Here is a 20390-nt window from a genome sequence, read left to right as displayed (position 1 = left end):
AATACTCTCCAGCTCCCAACCCCCACCCGAGTAATGCCTATTCAACTTCAAGAAACTGCCTACCTATGTTTAGTTAATCCCACGTCTATCCTTTGCTTCCTTATTTATGCCTCTAAACTACCTACTCTACTCACTATGCTTTCCAGTACCTTTCACACATCTGCGCTTTGGACATCTATTATATGCTCTACCTTTAAACTACTATCTCGATGCCTGTCGACTGTCCGACTACAACTCCCTAGTACTACATCTCAATTATGACGATTGAGATTTCAAGAGATTTCTTGTCCGTCACCGATTCACTGCAACTGTCTTCTTAAATCATTTCTCAAATTTTGATTAAATTTACTGGAAGTGCCTTCTTTCTGCCTACAGTCAAACAGTCTCGTGACCTTCCCTCTACCCGATTGCAACTCCTTATCAACTGTAGCTCCTCGCCGCACAAAAAATTTAATATACCGTGATGCCCATGCTTGCACTGTTGACAACTTTTTGATTTACTTCCTAACAACTATTTGATTTATAGGTACTTCTTCCTCCTTTTTGGGCCTGCAAGGGGCATATAGGTTGATGTGTATTTTGTGTAGATGTTTGTTTTTGTGTTGTGGAAGTCTTGTTGACTAGGTTAGTAATTGATTATAGAGTTTAATTAGGTTGTTAGACGTGATTTTAGTTAGTGGAGTGTTTAGAGGTAATGTTAGTGGAGTGTGTTAGGTAGCCTGTCAGTGTGGTTAGGTTTATTAGTATAGTTAGGTTTTAGTTTAGGTTTAGAGGAGTTGCATCTCTAACATGTTAGATCTCTCCTACTCCACCTCCTCATCGGTGGCGAGCTCTTCTCTTGCTCCTGCTCCATGTCCTTGTCAGTGGCGAGCTCCATTTGTTGCTCCATCTCCTCATCGGCGGCGAGCTCCATCTATTGCTCTATCTCCTAGTTGGCCGTTCGAGCTACTTCGTCGACGAGCTCCATCTCCCTCATCGCCGAGCTCCATCTCTGTCTTTCTCTGGCACACCTTTTGCACTCCTGCTTGTCTCCTGTTCTCTAGCTCCTTTCTCTACTGTTTTTGTGGCTCTTGCTGTCTAGCATCTCTGACTCTTGTGCTCCTTTCTTTGGTCTTTATCTCACTCTTGCTCGCCGTCTCGTTTCTCATCGACATCGTCTCCCTTCTGGTCGTTTGCGGATTCTAACGGTCGCATCTTGCCTCTACTTTCCCTTACCTCTCCTTGTACCCTGACATGAGGCATGAAGGCCTGCGATGCATGCAAGAGCATCTGCATGCTTGCTTTGCTGGAGCATGGTGGTGAGGTGTTCCCGTTCGTTACTAGTTGTGCATGGCGGCCGCTTCTGATGGGTGAAAGAGGCAGTTTTTCCCTTTCCTGCAAGCTATATCTGTAATCATTCTATCCTTCTAATTCTTGCTAACAAGGCCCTTACAACGTCAGACTTTCTATTTAGCATACTGACACTGTTTATTCTTTTGCAGGTCCTTGCGCTGCCTCGTCATGAAGATGATTGCACATCAAACGGTTATGGCTTGGTTTTGCATCGAGATCTTTGGAGCACATATCCGAACGGTGATGGCTTCTTCCTGCAACGAGATCTTTCTATCGGACTGAAAATCCTCCCCTTGGTTTGTGTTACTTTATTTCGTTGTTTCTTTTTGCTATCTGCATTATTTTATTTACTTACCCATTCTCCCTTGCCAGGCAAGACATCGTGGGTACCTCCTGATGCTGTGTGTTCGGTTCACGCTCTTTGATAGTTACTCTTCACCTCTTGAGTTCGTCTATTAGGCTGTAACAAGAATCATTTCTTCTACAACAAGGCATGCAACTAGTGTTCTTTAGTCTTAGTTAATGTTGAATTGTGCTCTAAACATGCTCCTCTCGTGGGCATGCATGTTTAACGCTATCCCTATGGAGTCCTATAAATACGAATAGTCCGTGTCTTCCTCATATTCCCAGCTTATGTTTTTTGTTGTGTTTTTCGAAGACATAGACGTTGAAATGGCCAACTCAGAAGGTTCGCTCTGTTCACAGTTCTTTTCCAAATCCTCTTCTTGTCGTTCGTATTGCTTGCACTTTCATGCGTTCTTCTTCTTTTCTTAGCAACGGCGCTCTTTTCATCCTTTGTAGCACTTCTCTTTCTTTGTGTTCGCTCTACTCCTTTCATCTAAGGAGAGTCTCTGTCCGTTGACATCTCCTAGTAGTGTTCTTTTTAATGTGGTCAAAGAAATCATTTTTTTTAAAGGAATATGCTGGTTGATAAATCTATTGTAGCATTTTCTTTGTAGTCTCTCTTTTGAATGAGACTTATGAAGCATGGAAGGAGCAGAGTGAAACTGTCATCTCTCCCTTTCGAAGTATATCTTATTTTCTTTAAGCATTAAAATAGTGCTTCTAAGCACTGTTGTTAAGTTTATTTAGGTTGTCATTTTCAAAATTTGATTAATATATCATAGGTAAGTTGTCTCTAATTATAAATGTATTGAAAGATGGATTGATTAGATAGCAAAGTGGTTCTTTTTAAATATTTCATTCTATTTACATAGATGTTTGTTATATTTTCTACCACAACAGACAGTATAAACTGGGATAACTGTCACGTTTCATTAAGACAGTAGACACTTTTAACTGCAATTACTGGCATTTATTTTTGCTGTAACATTAGTGGATAGAGATTTCTGCTAGAACTGGCAGGATGCTAAACATTAAAGAGAATTGTAATTTTATAAGTTTCAAGTTCATAGTTGTAAAGTTACTTATAGCATTGTTAATTTAATGTTTTACATATTCTTTCAAAAAATACAGTAAGATTATAATGTATCTATTGAGAGTATAAAGTATGCACGTATTTCTAAAAAATGTAAATAGTTTCTAAATTTCTTTACTTTTTGCATAGCAGATCAGGTTCATGTTGAGAAAAAAGCAACTCCTTTGTTGACCAATGAAACATCTCCTATTACAAATCACAGTACTAGTCCCTCTGTGTTGCATGGTGTTGCGTCTCTTTTAGTTGCATCCCCACCTCCATCTATGAGAGGATCTCCTAGTTATAGACAATCTATTAAGAGGCCTTCCTCAGATAAGTCTGTTAGTGAAGATAAGAAGCCAAAAACACTTAACCTTTTTGGGGGAAGCATCCAATCCTACTTGCCATGTAGACCTGTTTCCTGGAGTTGGTCTAGCTCAAGATTGGATTGAGGATGAGAAACCTTTGCCTGCTTTGCATCCCAATCAGAAGCCATTGTTTGTTCAGGATATAGATTTGTGCATTAAGAATGGGGTTTCTGAAGGGAAAGTATTAAATAAGTATGGTACTTATATGCTCAAGATTGGATTGAGGATGAGAAACCTTTGCCTGCTTTGCATCCCAATCAGAAGCCATTGTTTGTTCAGGATATAGATTTGTGCATTAAGAATGGGGTTTTTGAAGGGAAAGTATTAAATAAGTGTGGTACTTATATGTTGCAAAATGTCTCCTACCCAAAAGCCCTCAAAGTTGACTAAGTGGATAGGAAGGGTATTGGGTGCATAACTCTCCATATAGATGAAGTCTACTATGTGGATTTTGTGAAGACTTTGAATGTAGGGGATTGCGTTCGTGGAGTAAACTTCTCCGTGTGTGTCAAGAATGTTAGGAATGGTGGAGGGACATAAGATTATACATTGACATTTGATCCCTCTACTCGTCTTCATAGAATTCCAAACTTTGTTGTTGAGCCATATTTCTTTCTCGATCATTCTATTTCTAAGCATAAGGAAGCGTGCAAGGATTTGATCACTAAAGGAGAAGGAAATCAATTGCCATTAGCGACTTTGGCTGTTACTATTATCAAGTCGGGAACTTCGTTCAAGCAAAGAGATGAGCTCATAATAGGCGATGGAGCTTTGGCTGATGATCTTATCACAGTAAGTGATTTGATTTGTTTGATGGTGTATTAGTATATTTTCTGTTATACCTTATCCTGAATTTTGTTATTAAATGAATCTTGTCTTAGCTTACCTTTTGGAGCAATAGAAGGTCAAATTACTTGAAGGTTGCTGACCGTTTTAAGACAATTGGAAAGTGTTAATTTATTTTAAGAAATGTGGGTGTCAAGAGGAACACACAGCCAATTGCCCTTAACATGTTGGATGCTACTATAATAGCTCCATTAAAAATCCATCTCTCGTAGCTAGGCTGTTAAGGGTTTTTCTTACACACATTCAGCAAATTGGTTATGGTAACCATGTGTGTACTCATTCAAGAAAATGAGTGTTTTTATTAAGTCCTTTGTTCTAGCTTTCAATAAAGTTATGCTTCCACATATACTAGAGCTACTATCAATATTCTATTTCTAGACAGCTTGATAAAGTATTCTACATGTCATGTGACATACATATAGCCCTCCTGAAAATACCAAAGATTAAAGGTATCATTACAATAGTGGATGGAGCTGAAATTGAGATCACTCTAAAGGATGCTATAGTTGACAAGGTGCTTCAACTACCTACTCCATTCATACAGCTACTTGAGGAGAACACCCAGTTCCTTATGTCTCAGTTGTTCACAAAGAAACTGGAGGGACGTTTTCTAACCAATATGTTTGGGATGGTGACTGGTTTTATTGCTACTAAAAACGAGCTTGAGTGACACTACTTATGTAATGAGCATTTGCTCCTTCTCTTTTCAGTTGTCTTGGAAGTTGAAATTCCCAAGAAAGTACTCAATATTTTGAACCAACTATGTACTCCATGTTTTTGATTTTTATTTTCAGTTATAAGAATGATTTTGATCTTTGCAATTGACATTGTCATAGTAACTCTAATGCTTTGAAGTTGACAGGTTATCATTTCAGATATAACAGTTTGAGAATTCCTAAATTACATTTACTTAATGGATGTATTAAGTGATCAAACGGCAAGAGCCAATTTAGATGATTTTCATGTCCATTTTCTCCATATATCAAAATTTTATGCATCAATATATACATCAATATATACAAATATGCATCAACATATACATACATACATACATACATACATACATATATATATATATATATGTATATATGTATGTATGTATGTATGTATGTACATGCATATATATACATACATACATACATACAAACATCAAAAGTAAGACCCCATTGGTTTCCCATGTCATGCATTTTGTTGTCTCATGAGCATAAGAATAAGCACTTGTGTTCTTTACCTTTCTTTGCAATGGGAGTCTTGATTTTGGGGGGGTATGCTAAAAAGTGATCAACAACATTATTTGATTAATATAGTTTTAGTTGATGGAGAAAATGGACATGAAAACCATCTAAATTGGATCTTGCTGTTCGATTTGATATATGACATGACCCCATTTGGATAGGCAAGTCCAAAGATACGGGGTACTACTTTTAGGGCCTGAATGCCTAAAATAGGCAGCGCGTTAACGCGCTGTCTATTTCATTCATTTAGGCCTCAAAACTAGGACCCCATTGTGCAACACAATGGGGTCCTAGTTTTGAGGCCTAAATGAATGAAATAGACAGCGCGTTAACGCGCTGCCTATTTTAGGCATTCAGGCCCTAAAAGTAGGACCCCATATCTTTGGACTTACAAACCAAATGGGATCATGTCATATATCAAATCGAACGACAAGAGCCAATTTAGATGGTTTTTATGTCCATTTTCTCCATATATCAAAATTGTATGCATCAATATATACATATATGCATCAACATATACATATACATACATATATATATATATATATATATATACACATACATACATACATACATACACACACACACACACACACACACACACACACACACACACACACACACACATATATACACATATAGATATAGATGTATGTATATACATACATATATATATACTTACATACATACAGCAAAATTAGGACCCCATTGGTTGCCTATTTCATGCATTTTGTTGTCTCATGAGCATAAGAACAAGCACTTGTGCTCCTTACCTTTCTTTGCAATGGGGGTCTTGATTTTGGGCGGGTATGCCAAAAATTGATAAAAAACATTATTTGATGAATATAGTTTTTATTGATGGAGAAAATGGACATGAAAACCATCTAAATTGGATCTTGCCATTCGATTTGATATATGACATGACCCCATTCGGATATGCAAGTCCAAAGATACGGGGTGCTACTTTTAGGGTCTGAATGCCTAAAATAGGCAGCGCGTTAACACGCTGCCTATTTCATGCATTTAGGCCTCAAAAGTAGGACCCCATTGTGTTGCCAATGGGGTCCTACTTTTGAGGCCTAAATGCATGAAATAGGCAGCGTGTTAAATGCATGAAATAGGCAGCGCGTTAACGCGCTGCCTATTTCAAGCATTCAGGCCCTAAAAGTAGGACCCCATATCTTTGGACTTACAAATCCAAATGGGGTCATGTCATATATCAAATCAAACGGCAAGAGTCAATTTAGATGATTTTCATGCCCATTTTCTCCATATATCAAAATTGTATGCATCAATATATACATCAATATATACATATATGCATCAACCTATACATACACACACACACACACACACATATATATATATGTATGCATGTATGCATGTATGTATGTATGTATGTATGTACATGCATATATATACATACATACATACATACAAACATCAAAGGTAAGACCCCATTGGTTTCCCATGTCATGCATTTTGTTGTCTCATGAGCATAAGAACAAGCACTTGTGTTCTTTACCTTTCTTTGCAATGGGGGTCTTGATTTTGGGGGGGTATGCCAAAAATTGATCAACAACATTATTTGATGAATATAGTTTTAGTTGATAAAGAAAATGGACATGAAAACCATCTAAATTGGATCTTGCCGTTCGATTTGATATATGACATGACCCCATTTGGATATGCAAGTCCAAAGATACGGGGTGCTACTTTTAAGGCCTGAATGCCTAAAATAGGGAGCGCGTTAACGCGCTGCCTATCTCATGCATTTAGGCCTCAAAAGTAGGACCCCATTGTGTTGCCAATGAGGTCCTACTTTTGAGGCTTGAATGCTTGAAATAGGCAGCGCGTTAACGCGCTGCCTATTTCAAGCATTCAGGCCCTAAAAGTAGGACCCCGTATCTTTGGACTTACAAATCCAAATGGGGTCATGTTATATATCAAATCAAATGGCAAGAGCCAATTTAGATGATTTTCATGTCCATTTTCTCCATATATCAAAATTGTATGCATCAATATATACATCAATATTTACATCAATATATACATATATGCATCAACATATACATAAATACATATATATATATATATATATATATATGTATGTATGTATGTATGTACATGCATATATATACATACATACATACATACAAACATCAAAAGTAAGACCCCATTGGTTTCCCATGTAATGCATTTTGTTGTCTCATGAGCATAAGAACAAGCACTTGTGTTCTTTACCTTTCTTTGCAATGGGGGTCTTGATTTTGGGGGGGTATGCCAAAAATTGATCAACAACATTATTTGATGAATATAGATTTAGTTGATGGAGAAAATGGACATGAAAACCATCTAAATTGGATCTTGCCGTTCGATTTGATATATGACATGACCCCATTTGGATATTGAAGTCCAAAGATATGGGGTACTACTTTTAGGGCCTGAATGCCTAAAATAGGCAGCGCGTTAACGCGCTGTCTATTTTATGCATTTAGGCCTCAAAACTAGGAGCCCAATGTGTTGCCAATGGGGTCCTACTTTTGAGGCCTAAATGCATGAAATAGGTAGCACGTTAACGCGCTGTGCCTATTTTAGGCAATCAGGCCCTAAAAGTAGAACCCCATATCTTTGGACTTACAAATCCAAATAGGATCATGTCATATATCAAATCGAACGACAAGAAACAATTTAGATGGTTTTCATATCCATTTTCTCCATATATCAAAATTGTATGCATCAATATATACAGATACGCATCAACATATACATATACATATATATATATATATATATATACATACATACATACATACATACATAGATACATATACACACACACACACACATACATACATACATACATACATACATACACATATATATATATACACACACACACACTGTTATGGATAAAATTGTTTCAGGAAAAAGGCATTAATATGTATGTGTGTTTGTATATGTGGCAATAGTATAATCAAATATGGTGTGCATAGGGCCCAAGGTTGAGGTGGCAAGGCATGACCATGTGCCACCCTTCCATGTAAGAGGACCCATAAGGTGTGTTGTACATAATCCATAATAGTAATATTATAAAATGCAAGGTGGCATGGCTCCTCCATGTGCCACCCCTCCACCTAGGATGCAATAATTGAGATATGGCTCAAAGTCCATGGGAGAAGCAATATAAAATGGGTGGAGATGGCTATTATATTGAGTTATTCCCTCCATATGGGATAGGCCCATGTGGGGGAGGTATAGAAGGACAAAGAGAGCTAGTTAAATAATGGGGAAAGTAGGATGAGGCGGCAAGATTCCTTGTGCCAACCCTCCACTTGTCCTCCTAGAGGTTTGAACCTATTATAAAATTGGAAAGAGACCAAGGGAGTATCATAGACTTGAGATAAGGGGCTTGATTTATGCAGAAAATGGAGGCAAAGGGTTGTCGCACACAATTGAGAGTGCGTACCCAACTAGCCCACATGGAAGACTTTTCCACACACACCATGCATGTGGGAGGATACATTAATGCGGAGAGACCCCCTCTTTTGGCTATAAAAGGAAGGGGCGATTCCTTGATGGGACACACTCATTCTTGTAAAGCCACCTAGCTAGTATTTTGATATTTCCCTCTCATCCCTCCTTTCCAATAAAGTATGGTTCACTTCCCTTGATGTCTACATATCAACATTCCTCTTCCTATCATGTACTTGCTTCTCATCCCACTCTCCCTTTCCCCTTGTGTCATAGTCTCCCTTTTCCTTCCCTCCACTTCTAATTCCTTATTCACCCCTATGACATCCCTTCGCCCTCGTGATCTCCTTTTCTCTATGGCCTTTGAGCGTCGCCATACTTAGTCTCTAGCCTTTGGTCTCGGTTTCTTTTCCGGCTAAAAGTTTTGGTGTGGCTGCTGGGATTCGAATCTCCACGGCTGTTGGCGAATCTTCTATTCGTACGGGTTACATCAACAAAACTATACCATCTGTGCTCTTTCTAAGCTACTGCGTGTGCATTCGCTTCGTGCGTCTCCTGCGCTTTAGTTCTCTGGACTGCTGCGACTTCTGGTTGCGGACAGTTTTCCGCGCGACAGTTCTCTGGACTGCTCTGTTTCCTGAGCCCCTGCAAAAGAGTAACAGCAGATCCCACGCCCCCCCTATCTCTTCTCTTCTTCTTCTTCTCTTTCTCTTCTCCTTCTCCTCTCCTCTCCTCTCTTTTTATTAAAGAGGAGGATTGGAACCCAAGACCTCCCCCTTCACAAAAGAAAGTCTTATCATTGGGCCAACAAGTTGGAAGTGGTAAAAATGTAATGATTTTTGTTCATATATTGAAATTGCGGGAGCTGTAACTCTTTAACCATAAGGAGTTTGCTCTTGTTGTAAAAAGCAAAAATATTTCATTTTATGTTCTCTATCCACTTCTCTAGCTAGATCGCCAATTCTGAACTTCTCCAAGCCCACTTCACGGACGCACGCCTCACGAGAAGGGTGGACATTTATGTCACTTCTCGACGCGTTTAAGGAATTGGTGCCTGTTCCTCCGCACCTTACGGCTACCAATGCACGAGATGTATTCCTTGATCTTCATGTCGACCTTCAACGGCTGATTGTCCAGTGCATTATCGATGGTGATGATGGGTGGAATGACACACCATGGATGATTCAGGGTGACGAACTACTGATACGCTGGGAGGATTTTGACTTTACTTCTACTCATTGTGCGGTGATCGAACTACTTGCTGCTTCAGAGGTAATCAAAACGGTTTCCTTCTTCGAAGGGTGGGATGTTCCCCAAGCTTGGGGGGAGATTTGGCGCATCTGCTTGTTGATTCCTGTGGAAAAGCTCATCCTGAATGGTCATTTCACAATCTCATTACAAAGGTTTCTAGGCCTTGGCTATGGTTGGTAATGTTTCGACCAAGGAATCCATTTGTACCTAATCAGCCTTTTGTGCCTCATTTCGAGCTTCAAATTGTAATTCTTTTTGGGCTTAAGATAAACTATCAACAAAGAATTGCAAGTTTATTTGGTGCTGAACGTTTGGCTCAAGTGTTGAATTCTCCCCACCCTCTCCTCCTACCTATCTTGGACTACCGAGAAACTTGGGATGTCCGAATTCTCGTCTTGGTGTGATGACATCTTGGATTCTTCAATTTGATGGAGCTTACAAACCTTCGACCAAGGCAGCTGGCGTGGGTGTGAAGCTCACTTCACCGAGTGGTGAGGAGTTTTGTTACAGCAATTCTTCGCCCGCAAGTACTTGCAATCAAGCTGAGTACTCGGCGCTCATTTTTGGGCTACAAAAGGTACAAGAACATCATGCCAAGCAATTGGAGGTGCAAGGAGATTCTCAACTAGTGTGTGAACAAGTTAGTGGAAGGTGGAAGGTGCAGAGCAAAGGCTTGGTTCCACGACATCAACAAGCCTTGGAACTTTGCAACCAATTTGAAGAGGTAAAAATTTAGCATATCCCTCGAGCTCGAAATCTTGTTGCTGATTTCTTGGCACGTGAAGCTTGTATTTCAATCACGCATGACGCGAGTGGAAGCGCCACCCCAACCAAGCCGCAAGCCACGAAGGAGGGTGATCATTTGTAAGGAATGCAAAGGTTGTGGTCATCATGAAACTAAGTGTTGGGCCTACTTGATACGAGTTCATCGACTTCGGCAGACCATCAGGAGGGTTCTCAAGGACATTGCTCAAAAGAAGGATGCCAGACCGCACACCCCTTGAAGAAATAGAATGGTGACTACAAGAACTGGAAGAAGCTGAAGGTGATGTGCAAGCTCTCTAACTATTGACATTTGTCATGGCATTCTTGTTTGCCTTGATGAACAACCTCATGCGACGCCGCACCTCTAACCCTCGTGTGTAATGATCAAAGTGATATCATGAGGATTGGTCCTTTTAAGATAGTCTATGTGCTATTCTATGCTGAAGATTCTTCTCGTGTAATATTTCACACTACACCAGTGACACCTTACGCTGCCTATGTGTGCTTTTTGGATGTATCTTCACCCGATTTTCAGTTCAAGCTTCCTCTTACTATTTTTCGTCCATAGATAAGCCCCTCTTTCCCATCTTCCAAGCATGGCTGACATTCCCGTGTTTTGTGGGCGGGTAGAAGAAAATCCAAATGAGTATCTTGTGGCTTTCAAACGCCGTTGTGTCTCTCTCAACTTTCTTACTGAAGATAGATGGCTATTGGTTCTCCCCACATTTCTAGAAGGTTTTGGCTCAAGTGTGGTATGAGAAGCAAACCGAAGATGTTCGCCAAAGCTGGCCAAGGTTGACAGCAGCAATGATTGAGTATTTCGGCAAAGAAGAGGAGCCGGAGAATGTGTACCTGCAGGTGGCAAATTTGAAGCAGTCAGAAGGTGAGACGGTGCGTCGATATGTGGATCGAGCGGCCGTGCTCCTGGACCGTTTGATTGCCACACAGGAGGACAATGCCGGATTTCGTGCTGGAATGACTCAGCATGTGCTGGGCTACCTTGTAGCAGGAGCGAGGGATGAATTCCGCCTCAAGCTTAAATGGGAGAATCCAGAAACTATGGTGCTAGCACATGAGATTGCTCAAAAGTTTGACAAAGTTCAGTCTGACCCCGCTTCAAAGAAGACGATTGTCCCTCCGCATCCCCCTCCATTCCTGCAACAACAACCTGCGGGGTCTAACTCAGGGGCATACCCCCACCCCTCAGGGATGTATCCACCGCCTCCACCTCAGATGTATGGTCCTCCCTTAGATGTTTACCCTCAACAAGGTGGATATCCTCATCCTCCGCCTCGAAGATTTCCCCAGCCTCGCCCACGAGCTCCCCTCCTCTCTACTCCCGTGGCCCCTCCAACTAAAGAGGCCCCCCCTGCAATAGAACCTGGAGTCAATGACCTAGCCAAGGCCCTGAATGATCTTCGGCTTCAGATGGTGGGCATCAGAAATCAAGCCAACCGCCCTCCAAGAGATCGTGCTAATGTTGTATGCTACGAGTGCCACCAGAAGGGTCATTATCGCACAGAATGCCCCAATATTCCAAGGGTGAATCTTCTAAGTGAGTCGGGCACTGAGGATTCTGATGTGGAGATCCTTGATCTCGGGAAAAGAACTCGTGCTACCTCGGACCCCTCTCTAAACCGTGGACCGGGCTGCCCCAGGAAGAAGGTGTCTAAAAGATCTCGCAGGAGTAAGTGGTCACCCTCGGATTTTCCCATCGGCTCAGGGCAAGAGGACTATTCGGTCATTCAAGACCTTGCTCATCGTTCTTTGACCATCACACTCCCTCAACTAATAGCATTAAGCCCTAAGGTGAGACGTGAGCTGCAGCAAGGTCTCTCAACAAGGAAGAGCAAGAAAAAGGGAAAGGTACGAGAGGTATCTTCTATCTCTGAAGAAATTGATCGGCACCCACACACAGTAGATATCATCATAGATAATTGCCGTGTCAAAAATGTGTGTGTTGATGGGGGAGCTGCATGTAATATCATGGTGCCCCGCATCATGAAGAAATTGAATTTGAAATGTACAAGGCGTTCCTCCACTCGAATCAAGGTAGCAAATGGTCGACGACTCGCCACCATGGGAGTCATTGAGGATTTGCCCATCACTATCAACGGGCTGACCACCACTGTCAATTTCTATGTAGTGGACATTGAAGATACAGGCAGAAGTTACCCTGCCATACTCGGGAGACCATGGTTGAGAAAAAGTGATGCAGTCAGCTATTGGAAGACAGGACACATGTCTTTTGGTGCTTCCAAGGAGAAAATCCCTGTGCAACCTGGTGCCATGGAACCGGAAGAAGAAGAGGAGCATGACAGTGATACTCTCTCATCTTCAGTGTCTGAGTCCATGGAAGAATCAGACGGGGGGGAGGAATTCTCAGAGGAGGAAGTACATGATGGGGGTGTCTCCGACCCTGCCACCTGCAGAAAAGATAACAGCTAGTCCTCAACAGCTCGAATCAATGCTTTCTCCAGACCTCACTCCAGGTGAGAAAGATGAGTTTCTTGAAATGTTCAAAGATTTCCCTGACCTCTTTGCAACTAGCTACCACCACCTTCGCCATGTGACGGCCATAGAGCACAAGATAGAGCTGAAGCCTGATGCAAAGCCTGTGGCTCAGAAGTATCGGAGATTAGGGCCCCTACAGACCGACGCTTTGCGATCAGAGTTGCAGAAGCTTGTAGAGGCTGGGTTTATTGTTCCGGTTCACAATACTAAATGGGTTTCACCAGTGGTAGTCATCCCAAAGAAAAACAAGTGGCGGGTCTGCATCGACTATAAGAAGCTCAATGCTGCCACCAAGAGGGATCATCATCCTCTACCCTTTCAAGACCTCATTCTTGAGAAGGTAAGTGGACATGAGATGTATACTTTCTGTGATGGTTACTCTGGGTTTTATCAAATCAGAATTGCCGAGGAAGATGTGCTTAAAACCACATTTGCCACACCCTGGGGGACATTTGCATTCAAAGTAATGCCATTTGGCCTCACCAATGCTCCTGCCACCTTTCAAAGATTCATGCAGATGGTGTTTGCTCCTTATTTGAAGGATTTCTTGGAGGTGTTTTTAGATGATTTTTGTATATTCTCATCACATAAGGAGCACATCATGAAGGTTAGATTGGCCTTCCAAAGGGTCAATGATGCAAATGGCAGTCTCAACCCTGAGAAATGCACCATTGGAGCCACTCAAGGGAGGTTATTGGGACATGTTGTCTCATCCGAGGGCATCAAACCTGACCCCGAGAAGGTAGAAGCCATCCTCAAGCTCTCCCCACCTACAACCAAACGTCAGGTACGCTCATTTGTCAATCTAGCAGGATACTATCGCCGCTTCATTGATCAGTATGCTGCTTTGACACGGCCCATGACTATGCTATTAAAAGATGGGGTTGATTTCTCTTGGAATGAGGATTGTGATCATGGGTTTGCACAAATCAAGAATGCTCTGGCTTCAGAACCCATTCTACGCAATCCAGACTGGTCAAAGACCTTCTATATCAATCTTGGGTTTGGAGAGCACACTCTAGCAAGTATTCTTCTCCAGCAAGGGGAGGATCGGTTCATGTATCCCGTTCGATTTGCTTCTCGACAATTGCTCGACACTGAGCGACGCTATTCAGAGGCCGACAAGCATGCCTTGTCTTTGGTGTTTTGCATTGAGAAATTTAAGCATTATGTGGCTAGAAGGTCCTTCTTTATACTCACTGACACTGGTCTTACAAAGCAGGTTCTTCAATCACCAAATCCCATGGGCCGGTTGGCCAAATGGTTGGCAGTTCTACAAGAATATGATTTTTCTTTCAAAATTGTAAAAGGGGGTTGTTCCAACTTGAAGAATGCTTTGATTGATTTAGAGGAGTGCCTTGATGTAACCCTGGTAGCAGCCATAGAAGTTGGGGATCCTTGGTATGGTGGTATATATAAGTTTTTGACCGCTTTCTCCTTTCCTTCAGAAAGTACAAGCTATGAGAGAAAGAAGATCCACAGAGATAGTAGGCGCTACACCCTCCTTGATGGGGTGTTGTACCGTCAAGGCATGGATGGGGTACTCAGACGGGCCATTGATGCAGATGAAGTGCCTAAGGTATTGAAGCATTATCATGATGGGTTTTGTGGAGGCCACTATGCCAGTGACTATACAGCTAAGAAGATTTTACATGCTGGATACTATTGGCCGACATTGTTCAAGGATGTCACTTTGTATTGCAAAACCTGTGAACCATGTCAATTCTTCGGTAGGAAGGATTTGCGTCCCGGGAAACATCACCCAGTGATGTCCATCCATCCGTTTCAAAAGTGGGGAATAGATTTTGTCGGGCCCTTGCCCATGACTGCCCACAAAAAGAAGTATCTTTTGGTAGCCACTCAGTATGTCACTAAGTGGGCTGAAGCTATCGCTCTCTCTGCTGCAAATGGCAAGGCAGTTTCAAGTTTCATATTCGAACGTATCTGCACAAGGTTTGGGACACCCATGGAGATAGTCTCTGACCATGGGAGTCCATTCTTAAATGAAGCAGTGGAGTTACTCATGGATCACATGGGCATTGATCATCACACTTCTAGCATCTATTATCCAGCATCCATGGGTCAAACAGAGCGGACAAATGGCCTCCTCTGTAAAACCATAGGAAAAATGGCCGCAGGGAATAGGAGCCAATGGGATCAGAAGGTCACTGAAGCAGTGTGGGCTTACAACATCACTCATAAAACATCTACAGGTCACACCCCTTTTGAGTTGGTGTATGGTACTGAGGCAGTTTTACCACTTGAGATAGAGATTCAGGCCTTGAGATTGTGGCGCAGGAACAGAGGATGATAGAAGATGAACATGTAGAGGCCAGATTGGTACAACTTGAGAAGTTAGATGAGACCCGACGCCTTGCACTACATCAAACAGAGATCCAAAAGAATCGACAAAAGGCCCGATTGGATGCTAAGATTCGCAAGGGATGAGTAAGACACTTTGCTGAGGGGGATGTTGTGCTATGCTTTGATAACAGATTGGACCACCAAATGGATAAGAAGTTTTTGCCATTGTGGGCTGGTCCATACAAAGTCATCAAAGAACGTAGCAATGGGTCTGTACAAGTTTAGGAGCTGCATGAACCATATGGCAAGAATGTGATCAACAAGCGCTACCTCAAGCCTTTCTTTGTGCGTGATGGTCCCAGGCATGGAAATGCGGTGCATTCCCTGCCTGGGGGGGGGAACTGTTATGGATAAAATTGTTTCAGGAAAAAGGCATTAATATGTATGTGTGTTTGTATATGTGGCAATAGTATAATCAAATATGGTGTGCATAGGGCCCAAGGTTGAGGTGGCAAGGCATGACCATGTGCCACCCTTCCATGTAAGAGGACCCATAAGGTGTGTTGTACATAATCCATAATAGTAATATTATAAAATGCAAGGTGGCATGGCTCCTCCATGTGCCACCCCTCCACCTAGGATGCAATAATTGAGATATGGCTCAAAGTCCATGGGAGAAGCAATATAAAATGGGTGGAGATGGCTATTATATTGAGTTATTCCCTCCATATGGGATAGGCCCATGTGGGGGAGGTATAGAAGGACAAAGAGAGCTAGTTAAATAATGGGGAAAGTAGGATGAGGCGGCAAGATTCCTTGTGCCAACCCTCCACTTGTCCTCCTAGAGGTTTGAACCTATTATAAAATTGGAAAGAGACCAAGGGAGTATCATAGACTTGAGATAAGGGGCTTGATTTATGCGGAAAATGGAGGCAAAGGGTTGTCGCACACAATTGAAAGTGCGTACCCACCTAGCCCACATGGAAGACTTTTCCACACACACCATGCATGTGGGAGGATACATTAATGTGGAGAGACCCCCTCTTTTGGCTATAAAAGGAAGGGGCAATTCCTTGATGGGACACGCTCATTCTTGTAAAGCCACCTAGCTAGTATTTTGATATTTCCCTCTCATCCCTCCTTTCCAATAAAGTATGGTTCACTTCCCTTGATGTCTACATATCAACATTCCTCTTCCTATCATGTACTTGCTTCTCATCCCACTCTCCCTTTCCCCTTGTGTCATAGTCTCCCTTTTCCTTCCCTCCACTTCTAATTCCTTATTCACCCCTATGACATCCCTTCGCCCTCGTGATCTCCTTTTCTCTATGGCCTTTGAGCGTCGACATACTTAGTCTCTAGCCTTTGGTCTCGGTTTCTTTTCCGGCTAAAAACACACACACACACACACACACACACACACACATATATATATATGTATGTATGTATGTACATACATATATATATACATACATACATATAAACATCAAAAGTAAGACCCCATTGGTTGCCTATGTCATGCATTTTGTTGTCTCATGAGCATAAGAACAAGCACTTGTGTTCCTTACCTTTCTTTGCAATGGGGGTCTTGATTTTGGTGGGGTATGCCAAAAATTGATCAACAACATTATTTGATGCATATAGTTTTAGTAGTTTTAGTACACATACATACATATGTGTGTGTGCACATACATATATGGATGCATGAATGCATGCATGCATACATACATATTGATGCATATAGTTTTACTAGATGGGGAAAATAGGCCCCACTCCGATTTTTGTGGAGAGACACAACTAGACAAATAGAGCAAGTCCAAGGGGTCGCTAGGGACACCCCTCGACAAATGGAGATGCCCGGTATGCAATTTTAGCACCAATTTTGGGATGTAAGCTGCATAGTCATGTCCAAAAAAAGTTGTCAATTCTTGCATTAAATGTAGGGTGGTGAATATATCCTATTCCGTCATGGGGCCAGAGAAGACGGAGGCAAAAAATTGAACCTCCAAAAAGACTTCTTTTACCGGTCTATGGGGACCGGCTCTTACTAGTGTTGAGAGTGGAACAGCTACCATTGGTGTGATATGGGAATCTCCCAGTCTACAATTTTAGCACCAATTTTGGGATGTAAACTACATAGTCAGGTCCAAAAAAGTTGTGTCAATTCTTGCATTAAATGTAGGGTGATGAATATATCCTATTTCATCATGGGGCTTGCAGAAGACGGAGGGAAAAAATTGAACCTCCAAAAAGACTTCTTTTACCGGTCTATGGGGCCTAGCTCTTACTAGCATTGAGAGTGGACAAGATAGCTACCGCTAGTGTGATATGGGAATCTCCAAGTCTCAAGTTTTGGGGTACATGAAATTAGATCATGCTAACGGTAACTCTAAGAGGTTCCAAAGGCAGGCAACATTCTTCATCATAGCTAACTCAAATGCAAGGCAGTGAAAATGCCAGGAGAGTTGCTAGGTAGCATTGAGTTTGGGAAGGGATATGATGATACTTTGTTGTGTTATGTAGGATATTAATTTCCATTAAATTTGGGACATGTTAGATATAACTTCATAAAATCCTAAGTCATGAAATTAATATATTACAAGTTCAAGCATAAATAATAGTTGTGAAGTTAATGCATTAAATATTCAAGCCTAAAGAAGAATTAATCAAGACCTAATGCACCATACAAGAGACTTTGGCCTTACCCTCATTCCATAGACTTGCCAACGTAAGGCCAAAATTTTCATGCTTAAGAATATGTGGAAAGACCTTACATTTGGCCCACTTTTGGCGAAAAAATTTCATTCTAAAGAATAGGTGGAGTGAAATTGTGTTTGATAAATACAAATCAATGCTCAAGTTTGGACATAAATAAAGGTATCCTTTTGAAGATATTGGAACACATGAGAGAAATAATATTGAAGATACATGAATTTTTAGACATACTATTAAAGACAAATGAACATGTAATGGATGAAATCCTATTGATGATACATGAATTTTCAATAGAACTGTTATTCAAAAGATTTGATGGATTGAATGTAGCTTTAATACATTATCACTTTTACAAGGGTGTTTGAGTTTGAGGCTTGAAACATAAGAATGAATTTGTGTTGAAGCCTAGTGGTTTGTTAAGGATATGTGAAACTTAAAGTAAAAGTACTTACAATGGAAGGGATTATATCAAGATCCTGTTAAGGACATTTGAACATATAGTAGAATAATTCTACATAAAATCAGTGGATCAAACTTAATGGCTCAAAAGTAAAAAAGGATGATGGTGCAACCTAGGGGCTACTCTACGGCACTATGGTAGCAATCTTTGTAGTTACTATCAAAGGTAGTGTAACTTTTTTGTCAAGGAAAGAGACGCAAACCACTCCACATGACCTAGATTTGTATGACCTAGGTTGCACCGACTTGTTTTTTTCATGGATAAAAAGTGACCCTTAGGTGATGCTATAGCACTCCCTTTTTTGGTCCATTATTATAGCACAATTGGGGCCTTTTGACCTAATACTAGCTACCCATCAAATATTTGTTGTAGATGTTAGGGGTAATTACCAAACTACTAGTGGTAGTTTTATCACCACCATTAGTAATTTTATTTGAGTGTTCCTTAATGGTAGTTCTCCTACTACTACATACAATATTACCAATAGTAGTCCTAATCCCAATGATAGTACACATAATATTATTACAACTGTCCAACTTTAATCATCATTATATCTATGAATGCATATATATAGGTCTGTCTAGATCTATACCTATTTATTCCTCATCCAATATGTTTGCATTTATTTTTGGTGCTTTGCTTACTTTGAAGCTAAAGATAATGTGATTTCATTATTGTTTGCATTCTTGTCAAACATGAGGAGCTGGAATGCATAAGAGTTGGGAGGCACATTATAATTTCTGTGCAGATTTGAGCGATTGAATAGTCTATTGGTTCTGATTGTTTTCTTTCTTATTAAATCCTTAATTTGGTTATTTCACACCGAACATCGCCATATCAATTCATATTTTTTTTGTTCTAGTAATGTCCTATCGCAGCATAGTCTAGGGTTGATCAAACAAGATAAATGGGTGCTCACATTTAATATATTTTTGAGAGTCAGAGGATAGTGGCTGTAGACTAGAAAATCATCACTTTGAATAAATTTGGCAAGATTCTTCTGATAGAAGGAATAATTTCTATTGCACTAACGATGAAAGAAAATTATCAAAAGGCTGATACAAGGCTCAAAATCACACTGGTGCTATTAGGCTTAATAATCGTAGGCTAGTAGTAGTAGTAGTAGTGTATTTACTAAGTGGTGTGCATGCCTCTCCTCATTAAAATTCGTAGTCTTCAAAAATATATAATACATAAGTCAAAATATTCTAATTAGTTTTATCATCCTAATGTTGAAACTGACTTAAATTCATAGTCTTCAAAAAGGTATAATACATAAGTCAAAATATTCCAATTAGTTTTATTGTCCTCATGTTGAAACTGACTTTCTCTTCCTTTGTCTCCTATGAGCTTCAAACCTTTAATCCATTAATCTCTCAAATAGTAAGAATGATCTTGTAATAAGAGGCGATTCTAAAGTGATCTACAAATACTAAGAATGGTCTAATATTAAAAGGTGATGATATCTCAAGTGTTATACAAACGGTAAGAATGGTTTTGTATTAAAAGGTGATGATATCTCAAGTGTTCTACAAATAGTAAGAATGGTTCAAGTGTTCTACAAAAGTATTAGGTACCTCTTAGTGGCTGAAGGGAAGGAGTGATGATATCTCAAGTGTTCTACAAATAGTAAGAATGGTCTTGTATTAAGAGGTGATGATATCTCAAGTGTTCTACAAATAGTAATAATGGTTTTGTATTAGGAGGTG

General features: G+C 40.6%; 1 protein-coding gene across 1 annotated transcript; it reads left to right on the top strand.

The window, feature by feature from the left end:
- The first annotated feature begins 798 nt into the window (after positions 1-798).
- Positions 799-2224, top strand: LOC147903997 (uncharacterized). The gene is made up of 3 exons (XM_087372965.1): positions 799-1389; positions 1482-1572; positions 1705-2224. The coding sequence occupies exons 1-3, from the start codon at positions 1241-1243 to the stop codon at positions 1789-1791; spliced, it is 327 nt and encodes a 108-aa protein (XP_087229091.1). The 5' UTR covers positions 799-1240; the 3' UTR covers positions 1792-2224.
- Positions 2225-20390: the final 18166 nt, after the last annotated feature.

This window comes from Dipteris shenzhenensis, chromosome 3, assembly GCF_047967505.1.
Source record: "Dipteris shenzhenensis isolate YYH24624 ecotype China chromosome 3, Dip_SZ_1.0, whole genome shotgun sequence".
Taxonomy (NCBI): Eukaryota; Viridiplantae; Streptophyta; class Polypodiopsida; order Gleicheniales; family Dipteridaceae; genus Dipteris; species Dipteris shenzhenensis.
This window is presented reverse-complemented; position numbering and strand designations above follow the sequence as displayed.

Excerpts from the sequence above, each read along its gene's own strand:
- LOC147903997 (XM_087372965.1), top strand. The coding sequence starts at position 1,241 with ATGAAGGCCTGCGATGCATGCAAGAGCATCTGCATGCTTGCTTTGCTG. Across the intron at positions 1,390-1,481 it reads CTTTCCTGCAAGCTATATCT|GTCCTTGCGCTGCCTCGTCA; the intron begins GTAATCATTCTA and ends ATTCTTTTGCAG. Across the intron at positions 1,573-1,704 it reads TTGGAGCACATATCCGAACG|GCAAGACATCGTGGGTACCT; the intron begins GTGATGGCTTCT and ends CTCCCTTGCCAG.